Source organism: Orycteropus afer, unplaced genomic scaffold, assembly GCF_000298275.1.
Source record: "Orycteropus afer afer isolate SDZICR_OR568_19922 unplaced genomic scaffold, OryAfe1.0 scaffold00219, whole genome shotgun sequence".
Taxonomy (NCBI): domain Eukaryota; kingdom Metazoa; phylum Chordata; class Mammalia; order Tubulidentata; family Orycteropodidae; genus Orycteropus; species Orycteropus afer.
The window spans coordinates 4716561-4735354 of NW_006921806.1; the positions used below are offsets into that span (position 1 = coordinate 4716561).

At 41.6% G+C, this 18794-nt stretch overlaps 1 protein-coding gene across 1 annotated transcript in view; it reads right to left on the reverse strand.

Moving 5' to 3' along the window:
* Nucleotides 1-17273, reverse strand: part of ADARB1 (adenosine deaminase RNA specific B1) — a 125454-nt gene extending 108181 nt beyond the window's left edge. Inside the window, exon 1 of the mRNA XM_007948690.2 lies at nt 17174-17273. Within this exon, the coding sequence (XP_007946881.2) occupies nt 17174-17273 (100 nt within the window). The remainder of the gene's footprint in view (nt 1-17173) is intronic.
* Between the last annotated feature and the right edge of the window lie 1521 nt (nt 17274-18794).

An 18794-nucleotide genomic window follows, 5' to 3' on the forward strand; every position in this document is an offset into this window, starting at 1 on the left:
GGGTTTGAACTGTCAGTCTTCTGGTTAGCAGTCAAATGCATTAGGCACTACACCACCTGCTCAAACTCATTTAGAAATGCAAATACTCCTTTTGGCACAGGAAAATGATGAAGAGAAAGGACTTCTGCCCTACAGCCCCCCTCTCAGAACTCTCCTTACAAAGTCCTCAGGGGGTGGTGTACAGAAAGAGCCAGGCAACCACATCTGGACAAAGTGCAACGGAAACACAGAGATTAGGAGAGATTCCCAGGGAGGCAGAGAGGAACACCAAATTGGGGTCAGGGCAAGGGGAGAGACTGCCTTTTTGCCAATCCTTGGAAAACTCTTGTGGGGCTCTTGCCTGTGTTTCCCTCTTTGTTGTTAGGTTCTAGGTTGCTTTTGTTCCTTGATACCAAAGGGTTCCTGACTAAGACCCTCCAGTATGGTGGGACAGTACAGGGGGAAAGGAGCCACAGAGAAGGAGACTCAGAGGCCAGTGCACAAGGACTTCACATGCCACTCTAATGGGTGCAGACTTGACTCCTGAGGATAGAGGGCACAGAAATCTGGGACCAAGGAGAGACAAAAGGGTGTGTTTAGCTTAGAAACATCTCTGAACACACACCCCACCATGACACATCAGCCCAGAACTGAAGTCAGACACTGATAAACCAATTTACCATTAATGGAAGGACTTCTGGTTTTGCATTGTAAAACAAACCTACATAGCAGCAAGCATAAACACCCCACAGCATTTAACTTAACTACTTTTACTTTAAAAAGTTCCTCATACAGCTGAAACTAAAAAGCATGTAATTGTTCAAATCTAATTTAGTTTCTTAGCCATGTATAACTTATTATTTCATTGGCAGGGAAAAAACATATGAAATCCTTAAAGAACAATTACTCCAATTGTCTAATTATTAACACATTGAAGAGTTTCCTTTTCCTAAATCTTGTGGAGACAGCTGGCAAGACTATACTAAAAAAAAAAAAAAAAAAAAAAAAGTCTTAATAATGAATCCTAACATGTTGTAATTGAGGAGGAAGATTTGCAAAAAGAAAATTAGCCTCATATTGATTTGTATACGAATAAAATTTGTATTATAAATCACTGAAAGACAAATTGTTGCTTTTAGGAAAACAGTGACAAAAATTGACTAACATATGCACATATACCTTAAATTTATATAGTTTTTCTGATACCCATTTATTAATAACTTTTATTCTCACTGTATTTCTGGACAATTTATCACTAAACGTTCAATGGATTTCTATTTAGAATTCTCTACATAAAAGGTTTTCTAGATTATTTTATTGATGTTAGTTACCATGGTGTCTATTCCAACTGATGGCAACCACACGCATTCTAGAGCAGAACTGTTCCACAGGGTAATTTTGGCTGTGGCTGTCGCTTTGAATAGAAAGTCAACTCGAAGACATCTAACAACAATGACCAACAGGAGCAGATCACCAGGATCTTTTTATTTTTCCCCATGGTGAAGCTGTGGTGGTTCAAATGGCCAATTTTTAGGTTAGCAATTGAGTGCAAACCATTTTTAACACACAGGAACCTTGGTGGTGCAGTGGTTAAAGCATTTGGCTGCTAACCAAAAGGTAGTGGTTCAAACTCATGAGCTGCTCTGTGGGAGAAAGATGAGGCAGTCTGCTTCCATAAAGATTTACAGCCTTGGAAACTCTATGAGGCAGTTCTACACTGTCCTATAGGGCCACCGTGAGTCAGAATTGACTCAGTGGCAATGGGTTAGGACCTTCAGAAGGTGCCCTAGTGATGCAGTGATTAACTGCTCAGCTACTAACCAAAAGGTTGCTGGTTCAAACCCACTGGCCTCTCCATGGGAGAAAAATGTGGCAGTCTGCTTCCATAAAGATTACAGCTTTGGAAACATTGGGATAATTTTCTCTGTCCTGTAGGGTTGCTATGAGTAGGAAGTGACTTGACAGCAATGGATATATTAGGGATCTCAGATAATTTTAAAGCATTCATTATTCTATATTTATTAATTACTTTGAGAAACGTTTTCTGAGAATCTATTATGTTCAGAGCACAGTGATGAAAATTACAAGGAACCTAAAATCAGGCAGATCCTGCCATTGAGAAAATTAACTGTAAACAATGCCTGGATAGCTGATTATATTAAGAAATTTTTAATAATCTTAGGTGTGAAGATAACACTTTTGGCAATATACACCAAGGAATTTACAGTTGCAATGATATTGTATGGGATTTCCTTCAAAGTAACCCAATGTAGTGGTATTAGAGAAAATAGGATTGAGAAGATACAGGGCTGGCCATGGCTAGTACTGCTGATGTTGGCTGGTAGACATGTGGGGTTTCTTATACAACTCTGTTTGTATTTGCTTTGATATTCCCATTATGAAAAAGGGGAATGCCCTCACAAAAGAGCAAGTGTTTGGAGTGGCCTCTCACCTGAAAAGTCAGGCAAGGGAAATGGAGCCGAAGATATTTAACCTGAGTCTTAGGAGACCCTTAAGCTTGATCTTACCCTAAGAGGGGAAAACAGTGCATTCAAAGGTGCAGATCTGTATCAGAAAGGCATTTTTGGAATAAGCAAAATTACAAATTCAGGGTAACAATAAATAAACAAACTTATACAAATGACTCTGTTCTTATTAGCAGAAAACTGATTTTAAAGAAGGTAGAAGGGAATTTCACTTTCAGGATGACAGAGAAGATATGTTGTTGTTGTTGTTATATGCCATGAAGTCAGAACTGACTCACAGCAACCCCTCCTTGGGTTTCCGAGGTGGTATCACAACAGAAGTAGATTGCCCAACCTTCCTTCCAAGGAGTGGCTAGTGGGTTTGAACCGCTAGTCTTCTGGTTAGTAGTCAAGTGCCTTAGCTAAAATCTCACACTTTATATAAAAATTAACTCAAAATGGATCATGGAGTTAAATGTGAAACATAAAACTATAAAACATTTAGAAAACCCATTAGGAGAAAATCTTCAGGATCTAGAGCTGGTCAAAGAGTTCTTACACTTGCCACAAAAAGCACAATCCATAAAATTAAAAAAAAGAAAAGAAAACTGATAAACTTGAACTTCATCAAAATTAAAAAATTTTGCTCCATGAAAGACTATTAACAGGATGACTCAGCCTGTATGACCATGAGACCAGAAGAACTAGATGGTGCCCGACTACCACTGTCAACCACTCAGAGGTGGATTGGTGCAGGATATCCTGGATAAAGTGGGAGAACAATGTAGAACAAAACTCAAAATCATAAAAAGAAAGAAAAAAAGACCAGGTTTGCTGGTCTGATAGAGCCTGGTGAGATCCCCAAGACTATGGCCCCTAGTCACCCTTCAGGTATGGAATTAAACTCGCTCCTGTGGCTTCTAGCCAAACAACAGACAGGCATATGGGTTGAACATGTACATCAGGCAGATACACTCCTTAGAGTGATCAATCATGGGAGAAGAGAAGAAGGGCAGTGTTTCCACAGGGAGACGGCGTGGGGAGTGGGAGTACACAGGAGGTAAGGATAAAGGGAAGAAAGAACTCCCGGAAGAAGTGGGAAGAGAGCTGGTATACACTGTGGGGAATTGCAGTCAATGTCATAAAACAAAATGTGTAGGAACTGCTTTATGGAAAATGAATTTGCTCTGTAAATTTTCACCCAAATCACAATAAAAGTTAAAAAAAAAAAAAAAAAAAGACTATTAAGAGGATGAAAAGACAAGCCACAGACTGGGGAAAAATATTTGAATACCACATATCCAACAAAGGATTCCAAAAACCAAAAATCAAACTCACTGCTATCATGTCAATTCCAACTCACAGTGACTCCCATTGGGTTTCTGAGGCAGTAAATCTTTATGGAAGTGGATTGCCCCATCTTTCTTCTGCAGAGCAGCTAGTGCGTTTGAACTGCTAAACTTCTGGTTAGCACTCAGATGCCTTAGGCACTGTACCACCAGAGCTCCTAACAAAGGACTATTGTTGTTATGTGCCATTGAGTTGGACCCGACTCATAGTGACCCCTCCTTGGGTTTCCGAGGCAATATCACTATGGAAGTACACTGCCCAACTTTCCTTCCGAGGAGAGGCATATATATATATATATAAAATTTTCAAAGCTCAACAGTAAATAAATAAATAAATAATCCAATTAGCAAACAGGCAAAAGACATGAAGAGACAGTCACTGAAGAGGATATATAGATGGCACATAAACACATGAAAAGATGCTTAACCTCATTAGCCATCAGAGAAATGCAAATTAAAGCTACAATGAGATATAACTCCCTACTTATCAGAATAAAATTTAAAATAGTGAAAATACCAAATGTTTGTGAGAATGGAGAAAAACTGTATCACTCATGCATTGTAGTGGGAATGTAAAATGGTACAGCCACTCTGGAAAACCGTCTGACAATCTTTAAAAAAACAAAATATGCAAATATCCTGTGACTCTATCAGGAACTGTAGATTTTATCCCAGAGGAATGAAGACTTACGCTCACACAAAAACCTGCACACAAATGTTTATAACAACTTTATTTATAATAAACAAAAACTGGGAGCAATCCTCTGATTTCCTTCAGTGGGTGAATGGCTAAACAAACTGTGGTATGTCCATACCATGGAATATCAACTCAGTGGAAAAAGGAAGAGACTACTGAATATTCGACAACCTGGATGATACTCCAGAGACTTATGCTAAGTGAAAAAGCCAATCCCAAACAGCTACATATTGTAAAACTCCATTTATATAACATTCTTGAAATGAAAACAACTACAAAAATGGAGCACAGATTAATGGTTGTTAGGGGTTGAGGAAGGGGTGGTATGGGAGGGAAGTGGGTGAGGCCATAAGAAGGCAACATAGGGGATCCTTGTGGGGATGGAAATGTCCTGTATCTGAACGTATCAACATCAGTATCCTGGCTGTGATATTGTACTACAATTTTGTAAAATGTGACCCCTGAAGGAAACTGAGTCTAGGGTACCTGGGATCTCTCTGTATTATTCATTACAACTCTATGTGAATCTATACTATATAAAGATAATTATTCTACAGTTCATTATTGAATTCCTTAATTTATTATTATTAAAAAAAAAAAAAAAACAACTGTTGCCATTTGGCCAACTCCAACTCATGGTGACCTGATATATATCAGTGAGAATAGAACTGTGATCCATAGTTTGCTTGTTTTTTTTCTCCTTAATTTTCCTTCTTATTGTGGTAAAAATAAACACACTAAAACATTCCTCAACATACAATGTCTACATTTACAAGAGGATGATATTGATTACATTCTTCATGTTGTATAGCCATTATCTCTATCCTTTTCCAAAGTATTCCACCACCATCAACACACATTCTTTGGCCCCCTCAAGCAAAAAGTTCTCCTTTCTCCCTCCCTCTCACCTCTGGTAACCATTAATGATCTTTGCTTTCTATGTATTTTGTTATTTCATATAAGTGAGGTTATACGGTGTTTGTCCTCGTGCATCTGACTTACTTAACTCAGCATTATCTTTCTAAGGTCTATCTATGCTATGGTTTCCAACAGATTTGACCTTTCAGAAGTAGATCACCAGATCTTTCTTCCAAGGGTGGACTTGAACCTCTACCTTTTCGGTTAGCAGCCCAGTGCTTAACCATTTCCATCATCCAGAGACTCTAATTCATTGTTAGAGCAATCTAATTTTTACATATAACCAATCAGTAACTGGTTGCCTGAGAAGGCTGACTTCTCTTAGCAGCCTGGGGCAAGGAAGAATAAACTTTGGGATAATAACCAAGGTAAAGTCCAGAGCTACAGAAGTCAACTGCTCTAACATATTTTACACAGTACGTCTTGCTTTCCTGCTCTTACATATTAAAATTCTAAAATAAGGATACAGAAAATGTCTCACAGTAGAAAATAATCACAGTGCACAGGGCATGGTAAGTCCTTGCATATTAAGAATGAGAGTTAGAAATCTCTTGCAGAGCATAAGCCAATGTTTTTTTGCTTCTACAAATGCCAACTCTTTTACCAAAGGTTATAAAACAAAGTAAAATCATAAATGCAAGCACTTTAGAGCATTTCACATAATCATTTTCTTTCATTTTAAAAAGCACCTCTTATGTGGTTTGCACTATAAACACAGAAGAATTAAAATCCCATCAAAAATCCCATACAGAACAAAATTCCTGGAATAGTCAATTAATGAAAAGCTTTATTTGATAGCAACATTCAAAATAATTTGTTCATTTTTTCTAGATGGCCCTAAAGCAATATGAAATCAGTTAAACTTGGGAGGCAGTGAGGTTTGAGAGACCATTAAATTTGGCTTCAAAAGACCTGAGATTAAGTTTAATTTGGTTCTAATTACAATTCTGTTTTTTCTTTTCTTTTCTTTTCTTTTTTCAATGGAACTAGACAAGCTGGTTGTAAAGTTTGTGTGGAAAAATAAATAAGTCAGAATAGGCAGGAAGACCCTAAAGTAGAGGAACAAAACCTTCCTAAAGTAGAAGAACAAGACCTTCCCAATCTGAAACCAAAGAGCCTCAATAACTGAAACAATGTGGCCGTGGGTCACAGAGAGATGGACAGACTGCTGATGTGATAGAATAAAGTATAGAATAGATCAGGTCCATTCAGAAATAAAACACTTGATAAGGTGTCACTGACTTCCCAAGTCATTAAGGCGAGACCACACTGCTCACTAACATGGACTAGACACAGGGTAACCATGTGAAACATGGAGAAGCTGCACCCCATGGCGACAGTCATAACAGCATAATTAGCTCCAACTAGAAGGCTATTCTACTGATTTCAGGTAACGTGATGAATTGGGTGATGTTTTATTTTTTAAGCCAGTTGGTGGGTAATGGTTAATTGTTGTGTTATTCTTTCTGCATGTTGGTAGATCTTACACTGCAAAGCTAAAGTATAAAGATATAAATATAATATCCCTATTAACTTTTGACAGTATTCCTTATCTCTCTACAGTGTGAAGAGAAGCTGTGACCTTCCCCTTCACCTCCCAGCCTTTACTGAAAACAGATATTCTGGAATAAAGCATAAAGAACATGACTTACTTATATGAAAGATACACTAGCACTTGAATATACCCCTTTGTGCTGGTGAAAATTCTATCTTTGGAAATCTACTAAAAACTTATAGAATAACACAGTGTTTCAGACAAGCAGTAAACTTGATTTAAATTACTAATAAGTGTTACTGGAATCCATTTCTCTTCTCAAAAAAAGATAATTTTGAGAAAACGTTTACATATTCTTTATGACTATCACAGGTTATATTTATACTATAAACTGAAAAAAAAAAAAAGAAATGTTAAAGTGGAGATTATTCAAGTTGATTCTTTGCTATAAGTCAGGCAGCTTGATTAATTTTCTTAGTGACAGCAAAATACCTGAACAATGACTTATTTATTTAACAAAGGTAACTGAAGTATAGTAAAACCTGTGACAGCCAGAACCTTTGTAAAGCAGAAACCTGCCAGAGAAGGAAAACTCAAGTGGAGGGTCAGCAAAAAAGAGGAAGGCCTTCAAAGAGATGGATTGACACAGTGGCTGCAACGATGGGCTCAGGTAAAGCAAGGATTGTGAGGCTGGCCCAGGACCGGGCAGTGTTTGTTCTGTTATACATAGGGTCACTATGGGTTGAAGCTAACTCGATGGCAGCTAACAACAACAACAACTAAATTGATAGGAAAGTGGTAAGACTGCACCCTATTAAAGGCAGAAAACTTGCAAGACCTGTAAAAACAAGGCAGTCCCATGCATTCTGGTTCTCTCACAGGTTACACTGTTTAAACCTCACAGGTTTCACTGTTTAAACCTCTTACATGACTGGAAAGAAAACAATCTGAAATTCAACAGGTTACTCACATATGATTAAAGAATAGGCTTAATTTCATCATTTGTACTTTGGTTTCAATACTACCTAAACAAAACAATATCACTAATGTATTCCAAATTATTCAGTTTATAATATTTTACAATGAAATATTTTCCTTTCTAGAATTTCATCTAAGCAATCTGCTCTTCAACTAACCTTTAGAAATTTTGTACACATTGAATGGGATCTGGTAGACAGGGCAGTGAAAATCAGATTCTTGCATTACTTTTAGTAAACATGGTTTTTCTAGTGAAATGTAAATTAAATAAAATAAGCATAGCAATGCATAATATTCATCATATTCATTATTAGGTGGAAAATATCGATTGGAAGGGGTATCTACTGAATCAGAAGAGGAAAGTGGGTCAAGGATAATTAACAGAAAGAAAACATGTAGCCAGTGATTCCAGGGGGATGTGTAAGGTCACTAACTAGGACTAGTTAAAAAAAACTCTGCCATCGAGTCAATTCCGACTCAGAGTGACCCCCACTGGGTTTCCACGGTGGTAAATCTTTATGGAAGTAAATTGCCCCATCTTCCTTCCATAGAGTGGCTGGTGGGTTTGAACCGCCAACCTTCTGGTTAGCAGTCAAATATCTTAGGCACTGCACTACCAGAGGTCCAGGACTGGTAAAGACACCAAATGCTAGGAGGAAACTACAGAGCCATGAAGGGAGCTGGCAACATCTTAATGTTGTAGGTACAGTTCGCCCACCTTATTAAAAAGGAAAACAGCATTAAAAAGCCACATGTAAATGACATAGGCAGTGAGTAACTTTGTAGACTGCAGCCCAGCCAGAACTTTCACAGGAGGCTGGGAGCATCAGCCTGGCCTTGGTGTAGCCTGAGCTCACAAGGGACCATGGGTACAGCACTGCTCTGGTCCAGAGGCCTCCCTGGCCCTGGGGCTGTGGGCATCAACTCAGCAGGTTTGGTGGTGAACATGCCAAGGCATCCACAAGGCAAACCTGTGTCTCCTCATGGTTCTACCTTTCCCCCACCATGTGTTACAGCTGTTTCAGCCAGAAACTATGAGATCACCTTGGTCCCTTATTCTTTCTCACTCCCACATCCAAAGCACCATCTGCAGAACTGCTAGCTCTTCCTTCAAAACAGTTCCTAATTCTGTCAGCCTATCCACTTCTGCTGACATAGTCTGACAGTGTGTCCAGCTCCCTGTTTGCTGCCTGCTTCTCACCCCGGGCTGGGAGATCCTGGGCAGGGAGGGGCCTCAGTAACCTAGCTCCACACATCCAGCTCCCACCCATGGCCTGCACAGAACTCATGGTCAGTCCACATTTAAAGATCAGATGACACTAAGCTCTTCCATCTTTGGCATAATATTACCTGAGCCAAACCCACCAGGCTCCCTTATGTCTAGGACAGCCACCCTCATGCCCCAGACAACTGTTACCACGAACGAGCAGGAGTCTCTGCCTCCATTCTCCATCCCTCACCAGAGTTCCTAAAAGTAATCCCTCAGTGTAGAGAAGTCTTGAGTGTCATATGTTCTCACTCCCTTGAGAAACTTCCCCATTTCTGGATGTGCTGGTCACTCTACTGGGTTTTTTTTTTTTTTTTTTCCTTTAATGGTGGCCACTCTTTAAAATAAGGGCCATATTTTGGTCCTTACAATAGTCCCTGGTAGTGCAAATGGCTTATGTACTCTGCTGCTAACCAAAAGGTTGGAAGTTCAAATTTATCCCAAGGTGCCTCAGAAGAAAGGCCTGGAGATCTACTTCGGAAAAATCAGTCACTGAAAACCCTATGGAGCCAGTTCTACTCTGACACACTTGGGGTCACTATGAGTCAGAGCTGCCTTAATTGCAACTGGTTTGGTAGGTTTCAGTAGGAGGAAAAACCATTATTTTATCAATTACTACAAATTTATAATTTTTACTAAAATTTGTCAACCAGATGGCAACTAGTCTAAATGCAGACAGGGTACTGTTATTATCACAACAATAAAGATCACAAAAAAAACCAGAGCACTGGTGAATTCACCTGGGTTACTTTAAGGAAGATAGACAGTGACATTATAAAACATTTACCAAAAAGGGCAGTGCACCCTGTGGAGAAACCAGCCAGCAGCAGGGCAAGAAGCCCCAAACCAAAGTGAGGTGGAAGACAACCTGGGCAAAGACTGGAATCCTAAATTTTCTAAAGCTTCATTTACTCACCTTGAACCATTTCACCATATCCACTCACCAATACCTGCAATTTAAATTTACCATGAGATGACCCAGAAAGTACCCCAGCAACAATGGGACAGCTCTTCCCAAAAGGGCCGAGAAGAGCAGCTCACCCATGTTGATCTTGCCAGTAGTGGCGACAGCTTTGAAGCTCGCAGTGGGGATGGCTGCAGTGTGGCCTAGCAAGCCCTTTCCTCCTGGTATGCATTCCCTGGCCTGCCTGTGAGCTCTGCCAGGGTGGACCTGGAAACTTGTTCTCTGAACATTCACCGTGCTCACTGGTGCCTCTCGAGATGTAACCTGGTAGACCACCCAGCCACACGTCCCTGACCACTCAATTATGTCTCGACTGTGAAATGTTCCATATTACCTTTCAAGACTACTCTGCTTTATTGTTTTTTCCCTCTGCAACTAGCTAAACTTCAAAAATTAACCTTTTAACCCCCTAAGTCAGAAACATTTGTAAATGAAATAACCTTAAATTGGTTACTAAGATTGATCTGCTGCACACCAGGCCACAATTATTATCCTCCTCTTATTAGAGAGGAGCTTTGGTGATATAGTGCCTAAGGCATATAGTGCCTAAGGCACATGATTAGGAGCTCTGGTAGCATAGTGCCTAAGGGCACTTGACTGCTAACCAGAAGGCTGGCGGTTCAAACCCACCAGCCACTCCTTGGAAGGAAGGTTGGGCATTCCTACCACCGTAGTGATACTGCCTCGGAAACCTAAGGAGGGGTTGCTATGAGTCAGGGTGACTCAATGGCAAATAACAACAACATAACAACAAGGCATATGACTAACCAGAAGGCTGGTGGTTCAAACCTACCAGCCACTCCGTGGAAGGAAGACTGGGCAATCTATTTCCATAAAGATTTACTGCCTCAGAAACCCAGGGGGGATCATGATGAGTCGAAATCGACTCGATGGCATGAGTTTGGTTTTCTTACTAGGGATGATAAATACCTTGCTACAGGTCACTTCTCCCTAAAAGCCTTGCTTGCCTGCTGTCTGCAGAATGACAGTGAGCAGACTGGGAATGGTATGCTGAGTGAGGGACCTGGGTGTGAGTCCTGTTTCAAGGGATGTGCTCTCTCAGTCTGGGTGTGGTCAGGACATCCTTATCCTCTCTACTGGGGATCTGGGGCTCAGTGAGCATCTCCATGGCTGTGAGAACTGGCAGTGCCCAATATGTAGCGAGTCTTAATGAGTGACAGACATTGTCATTCCTACAGCAGAAAGTGGTGTCTAGCATGGACAGTCCAAGCTTGCGTTAGCACATCGTAGTCATCAAAGTGACATCTCTGTTTTTTAAAACTTTAAAGAGGTCTTATCAATTATTGCTAATTAACTACACACCTTTTCTGACTGCTGAAAGTGAAGAAAATCTGAAGCACTTATTGATGAAGGTTAAAGACTATAGCCTTCAGCATGGCTTATACCTGAATGTGAAGAAAATGAAAACTCTCACATCTGGACCAATAAACAATACCACAATAACTGAAGAGGAAATTGAAGCTGCCAAGGATTTCACTCTACTTGGCTCAAAAATCAGCATCTGTGGAAACCAAAAAAAATAAATAAAAAATAAAAACCTCACTGCCATGGAGTCGATTCAGACTCATAGCAACCCCCATTGGGTTTCTGAGGCTGTAAATCTTTACAGAAGTAGATCACTCCATCTTTCTTCCACAGAGCTGCTGGTGGGTTTGAACTGCTGACCTTATGGTTAGCAGCCAAGTACCTTATCCACTATACCACCAGCACTCCTTTTAAATTTATGATGGAAACAGTAGTCAAGAAAATAAACAATGTGCTGTGTTGGGCAAATCCACTGCAAAAAAAGGTCTTTAAAGTTCTAGAGAGCAAATACGTCACTCTGATGACTAAGGCGAGCTTGATCCAAGCCATGGTATTTTTAATGGACTCATACACAAGAAAATTGGACAATGAAAAAAAAATAGAAGAATTGATGCGCATGAACTGTATCATTGGCAAAGAATATTAAACATACTGTAGACTTCCAGAAGAACACATAAAATTACTTTTAGAAGATATTCAACCAGAGTGAGGATGGCTAGACCTGTCATCAGGTACATGACGGGGCAATGATTCATTCTATTATACATAAGGTCAGCACAAGCAAGAGCTGACTCAATGACAACTAAAAACAACTTTGGAAACGTCATCAGGAAAGACCAATTTCTAGAAAAGAACATAATGTTTGGTGAAGAAAACGGTCATCCTCAGTAAGGTGGATTGATACAATAGCCGCAACAATGGACTCAAACATCCCAACAATAATAAAGATGGCACAGCACTGGGCAACACTTCATTCTGTTATACAAAAGGTCATCATGAGTTGGAGTTCACTTAACAGCAGCTAACAACAATGATAACAACATAGGCAGACCCACCGTTATGAGTCCTGATCTCCCTAGACACACGTACCAGCTATTTGTGGTGAATCGATCTCTAGCCTCATCTGACATAATAAGAACTCAGTATTGACAACAACAGTAGATGGTGCTGACCACAGCAGTCACATGCAGGCTAGGGAGTTCTGCCCAGTTATCTGCAGGGTAAATCCTGTTACAGGTCTAAAAAGCCTTGGTTATACTCTCAGTGCAATTAAAATGATTCCTACAGGAACATATTTTCAACTTGTTTTTAGCAGTTAGTCTTCCACGTGCAAATCTATGTAGGATTTTAGACTTAACAATACAATGACCACAACAGAAAAGGAACTAATACAAAAGGAGCAAGGACCAGAGGTAACCATAGGGAGGAAGTTGGGGGGAGCTGTTGCATTGTGGGAAATTGCAGTCAATATCATGAGACACAGTATATGTGAGCTGCTGTATGGAAAATGAATTTGCTCTGTGAACTTTCACCCAAATCACAATTAAAAAAGGAGCAAGGACTAAATTCAATATATTCTGTTTACAGTAACCAAATACCTCCTTCAGGGGACAACATTCCAGCCCATTCTCCCACCTTCCACTTCTGTTCCACAAGCTCATGTGCCTGAACTCTGGACACCAGAAGGTGAACCTCAAACCCACCCCCTCACAAACCTCCAGGCTCCCTCCTCTCCTTCAGCATGGCATGGTTGTGCCCAAGGACCTCAAAATTCACCTTCTAGAAATGACAGAGTCACAAGATGCCAATAGCTTGCACATATTTGTGACCATGTGGAAGGCCTCCTGCCAAATAGAAACACTCATGGTGGTCTTCACACGAGCAGGCAATAAATGACTTGCTGCTTAATGAACCTTAACTAACCCAGAAACCACACCTTGAGTTGGATGCACTACTGTGTGTGGCAATGGCTTTCTGTCTAGGCAGCAGGTGGCAAGAAGCCAACGTCAAGTGGGAAGACAGAGATGCATGCTTGCCATGGCACCTTCAGGGGTCTGAAAGGCAGATGGCACCCACAGAGCTAACTAAGAACTGCTAAGACTTTCTCTGGGTTCAACTTCCAGAATATTTCTAGCACAGCTTCACAAACCTATTTGTATGTTTCCTTTAGAATTCCCACTGCTAACCAACAGAATTGTTGGCCCACCCATGAGAAGGCACCCTCTGGAGGAGGGGACCTCCTGCCCAGTAAGCAGGGTCCTAGCTTATGCTGTGAAGCTCATCAGAACAAAAGCAACAAAACACCACACATATCTATCACCATACATTCTGGAAAAGAGGCCTTCCATTAACAAGCTTTTGTTGCTCACTGGAGAATCTGCAACCTTCTTACCTGTGCCAGACAGACATGGTGGTCTCCCTCCCTTACACACACAGCACAATAGCATGCAATGTACAAAACCACCCTCCTCACTTACTGGGCAGTCAGAGCAAACCTCTCCCAAGCTAGAAAATCTGGGCTGTCTCCTCTGGCCGCCATTCTGTCACCCCATACCTATTTTGTACACATCTGACTCCCTGGTGCCTGGCAGACAAAAGGCTCTAGTGAGTCATTGTTGGATGGATGGTTGTTGGGTAGATGGATGGGTAGGTAGGTGAATGGTGGATGGGTGAATGGAAGGTGGACGGGTGGGTAGATGAATGGGTGAGAAGGTAAATGGTTAATGGGTGGGTGGATGGTGGATAGTTGGGTGGATAGTGGATAAGTGGGTAGATGGTGGGTAGATGATGTCACCCTATTCCTCCACTGTCACTGTGTTCCACATCTGACAGGGAAGTACTCTCTCACAGGTGAGAGTGGGACTGAGACTGGAAAGCTGCCTGACAGATCAATACTAACTGGGTGCTATCTGCATCAGCCCCACAAGCAGTGGTACTTGCTCACACATAACATGAGGCAGTCTGCTTCCATGAGGACTACAGCCCTGGATCGTACCCATCCTCAGCGTCTCATCCCTCAAGCAGCTCCTTAAGGTGAGAAGCCTTAGGGTTCTGGGTCATCATCTCTTCCAAAGGCCTCAAAGCCTCCATTCACGCCTCTATCCTAGAAATGTGGGGTACCCGATCTCAGAGTGGAACACACTTTGGAGTAGCTGCCTGCCCCATAGCAGTCTCCACATGGTATGTGGCACGGTCTGGCAGAGATTGGGTCACCACGTTTACTTAACATGAAGGCACTTCACCTGGAAATCAAGAAGTCACTCACACAGAACAGTGAGAGGGGTCAAGGAAGGCTCTGCCTGTCACCTCCAACCCTCCCACCCACCCTTCTGAGAACCATCACTGCTGATCTATACAGCAGTCATGCTGTGATGTGAAAGAGGACTGCTAATTCACAAAAGCCATCTACCTCAGAAATCAACCTTTATTCTGGCATTCAGAGTCCCATAGCACACATTTTGACAATAAAAACTAAATAAATTACCCTGCCGCTAGAGGTAGGCAGGGTGCAGAGCACAACACACATGCTGGGCCCAATATCCCATTCTAAGTCTGCACTGGCTCCTGGGCCACAATATCCACCAGAAAAAGTGCACATTCTTCTCTTTCAATCCTATTTTTCTGATGATTAAGCTAATCCCTCCAAGTCTCATAGGAAGCCGACAGTCAATTATGTGCCCTAAGGAAGGGAGTAACTGCATGGATAATTCAGGAGTGACGAAAAATCATTGAAATTTGATTGCTACTATAGCTGACTAGAAACAAGTCACTTGCTACTCCCTCATTTTCAACAAATAAATACATAAAAGCAAGACGTACATTATTGTATCAGTCTTGGGAAAAACACAATTCAATATCCCACTTACAGCATATTAAAATCATACAGTGCTAAAAGATCATGTGTTCCATACCACGTAGCAATGTTCCGGTGAACAGTCATTTAAAACATGCACTTAACTGCTACATCTTGTAACACTCTCGGTTTCCTAAGATGTTGGTCTGAAAATGTAACTTATTTGAGAAGGGTTTTCCTACTGGAGAATAAGATTCTGGAGTTTGTACACAGTAACAAGAGCCATTTGGATTATAGTAAAGGAGTCTGATAGTGCAGTGGTTAAGCGCTTGGCTGCTAAATGAAAGGTCAGCAGTTCAAACTCACCAGCCACTCTGCAAAAGATGTGGCAGTCTGCTTCTATAAAGATTACAGCCTTGGAAACCCTTTGGGGGCAGTTCTACTCTGTCCTAGAGGATCACTGTGAGTCAGAATTGACAACAGCAGTGGGTTAGATTATACTAAACTCCAAAAGAATGACAGAATAAGTGATATTTTCTTGTACTCTAAATATTTTCTCCAATGTAAATTTTCCATGATGAGTATCCCTGGAAAAAGTGGTGTAAATATTAAATTTTGGGTACTGCATCCAAATTTCCTAGAGTGTTTGCTTTTGCCTTTGACTTTTCTAGTGCTTGGCTTAATGGCATCTTGCTTTTTACTATTTAACTGAGGAAACAGAACTAACCAGCACCAAGACCGCCAATGTGAGAAAACGAGCGAGCGAGCGAGAAGGTACGTGCAAGAGACAGCACGTACCACTCCTGGCTGTGCGAGGCGGCTCGCTCCGTGGTTTGAAGCAGCATGGGGAACTAAGGGTGGCCAGGCTTTTGGGGACTCCCTGGCCTTCGAAGATGAAGTGTGTGCCCTGGACACATAACACCCAGAGAGCACAGTGCCAATGAGGGTCCACAGACTGTGAACCCTAAGCCCCCACACGAAGTTCCATTAACTACAATTGTCTTTCAGTCTTTGTTGTACTTATCAGTTTGGTAATATCTTGTGATTGCTGACTTAGAAATTAATGTCTGCTTCCTTTTGTTTTTTTGGAAGCCACAGTAAAAATCCCTCAAAACACCCGAGGGATGCTGAGGAGGTAAAGGACCACGGTCCAGGGTCAGCTGTGTCAGTCAGTCTGGGGTGGGGAAAGGAAGGTAAGTAAACAGTCAGAAAAAAACACAGAGGGCAACACATTCAATCATCATGGTAAGACTGGCTGTTCACCTAGCTAGAAGCATCTTTTTATCTAAGATATTGCCTATTAAGTAATTCATGCTATGCAAAGACAACAAATGATCAGCAGCTTTTAAAGTAACAGTTCACTGCCAACAGCCAGTAATGTGTAATTTTATAGAGTCCTGGATAACTTTTAAATCTGGTTTTAAGAGCACAAAGAATTTAATGTCTTAAAACATCAAGTTGAATTAGAAACTGAAATTAAATTAAGCTGGAGTGCTTCTCTGTTCTTTTAAAAGGAAAATATTTTAACAATCTTACTTTCTCCACCATAAGGAACAGTTATTACATTAGCAAGGCCATTCATAGAGTGGCAGTAAAAGGATAAATATTATAAAATTATAAAGCATTTCTCTTTAGAAGGGAAAACCTTTTAATTCTCAAGGCTGCAAACTTCTAAGCATTCATCAATATCTTCCTAAAAATATACTTTATACTTTGAAGTTAACATGATTTATGCACATTTATAAGCATCTTTTTAAGCTAGCCCCTAAGTGTTTTAAAAGCTAGCAGTAAACAAGAGAGGCACTTTTAAGGGACACCACAAAGTCACTGTCATCAACAGGACTGCTAATTCACAAAAGCTGTCTACCCCAGAAACCATCCTCCATTCTGGCATTCAGAGTCCCATATTGCACATTTTAACAATAAAAGCGAAATAAATTACCCTTCCTCTCGGAGCGTTTCTTGCGCCTCCTTTTAAATCGACGCCCCATGATGCTGAAGAAGGTCCCCACGTGCAAAGTTGCTGTGACAAGGGATGCCATGCGGAAGAGCAGATCCCAGCCACAGCCAGCCTGGCTCTCAGGCGTGTCCCTCAGTCACTGGGGCAGTCACAGGGAGACTCAGCTCAGCACTTAGCATGCCACCGCAGCAGCCACAGTGACAGCAGCCCTCTGCCAGCACCCAGGAGGGAGTGAGCTCTCTTCTCTGCCACAGGCGCACTTCTCAACCACAGAACTAGGCTGAAGGAGCCCAAACCACCACAGTCACTTCCCAGTGTTGCCACCCAGAATGCAGCACGTGACAGTTAACCCTCCACACCACCACTCACAGAGCGTGGGGTGGGGAGAGGTGCCTGATGGCTGAGAATCTTTCTAGGCAGGTAAATATCTCTCACAGCAAACAGATCAAAGCCCTTTTGTTAAAAAAAAAAAAAAAAAAAATCCTTTAAAATAGACAAATAGAGTTCCTGGAGCTCTGGTAGCCTAGTGCCTAAGGCACTTAACTGCTAACCAGAAGGCTGGTGGTTCAAACCTACCAGCCAGTCCTCGGAAGGAAGATGGGGCAATCTACTTCCGTAGTGACACTGCCTCGGAAACCCAAGAAGCGGTCGCTATGAGTCGGGTCCGACTCCATGGCACATAACAACAACAACAACAATATAATGAAATTAAAACATCAACAGAAGAGCTTTACTGTTTAAAAAGGAAAACTAAAAAGTAAAAGACTGTCACACAACATACTATAGAGGCTCAGTCAGCACTGGCAGGTATGATGACTCCATATAAAGATGTCATTAGTTAAGTTCCGAAAAGGATATGCCCTCCACACTTCCACATGGACAGCCCTGCTCACCACCTGCTCACAGTGTGGTCCCTCCCTCCTCTCTTGACTCACCCGTGCTGACCTGTTGGATTCCCTACTGCACTGCAGGGATACACCTTACTCCCAGGTGAGTGATAAGCACCCAAAGGAAGAGGCAATAATGAACCCCTTTTATGTGTTCCAGAAGGGGCTCTGGTGGCATAGTGCCTAAGACATTTGACTGCTAACCAGAAGGTTGGCGGTTCAAACCCCCCAGCCACTCCACAGAAGAAGGGACAATCTACTTCCATAAAGATTTACTGCTTTGGATACCCAATGGAGGTTGCTCTGAGTCAAAATTGACTCAATGGCAATGGGTCTGTTTTTTTATTTGTATGTTCCAGAGTGCCTGGCAGACTGACCAGTCCATTATGACACCTGGGCAAGCAGGACCCCCAGTATGGGCCCAGCCTAAGAGCTCTTCCCCCATGTCTCCCTTCACACACATACATACTCCCTATCTCTCTCTCTCTCACACACACACACACACACACACTCACTCACTCACATACTCTCTTCACGGAGTACACAAGTGTCTTTGTTACTTGGGATCCAGCCCATTGTGCAGGCGCAGCACACAACTCATAGCCCTAAAACTCTCTGTCCAGACAAACGTGGCTCAGGCCCTAGGAAGACCCTCCTCATATCTCCTGTCCTATGTTCCTAAACAAAATTTAATTGAACCCAAGTGCCTTGGAGCC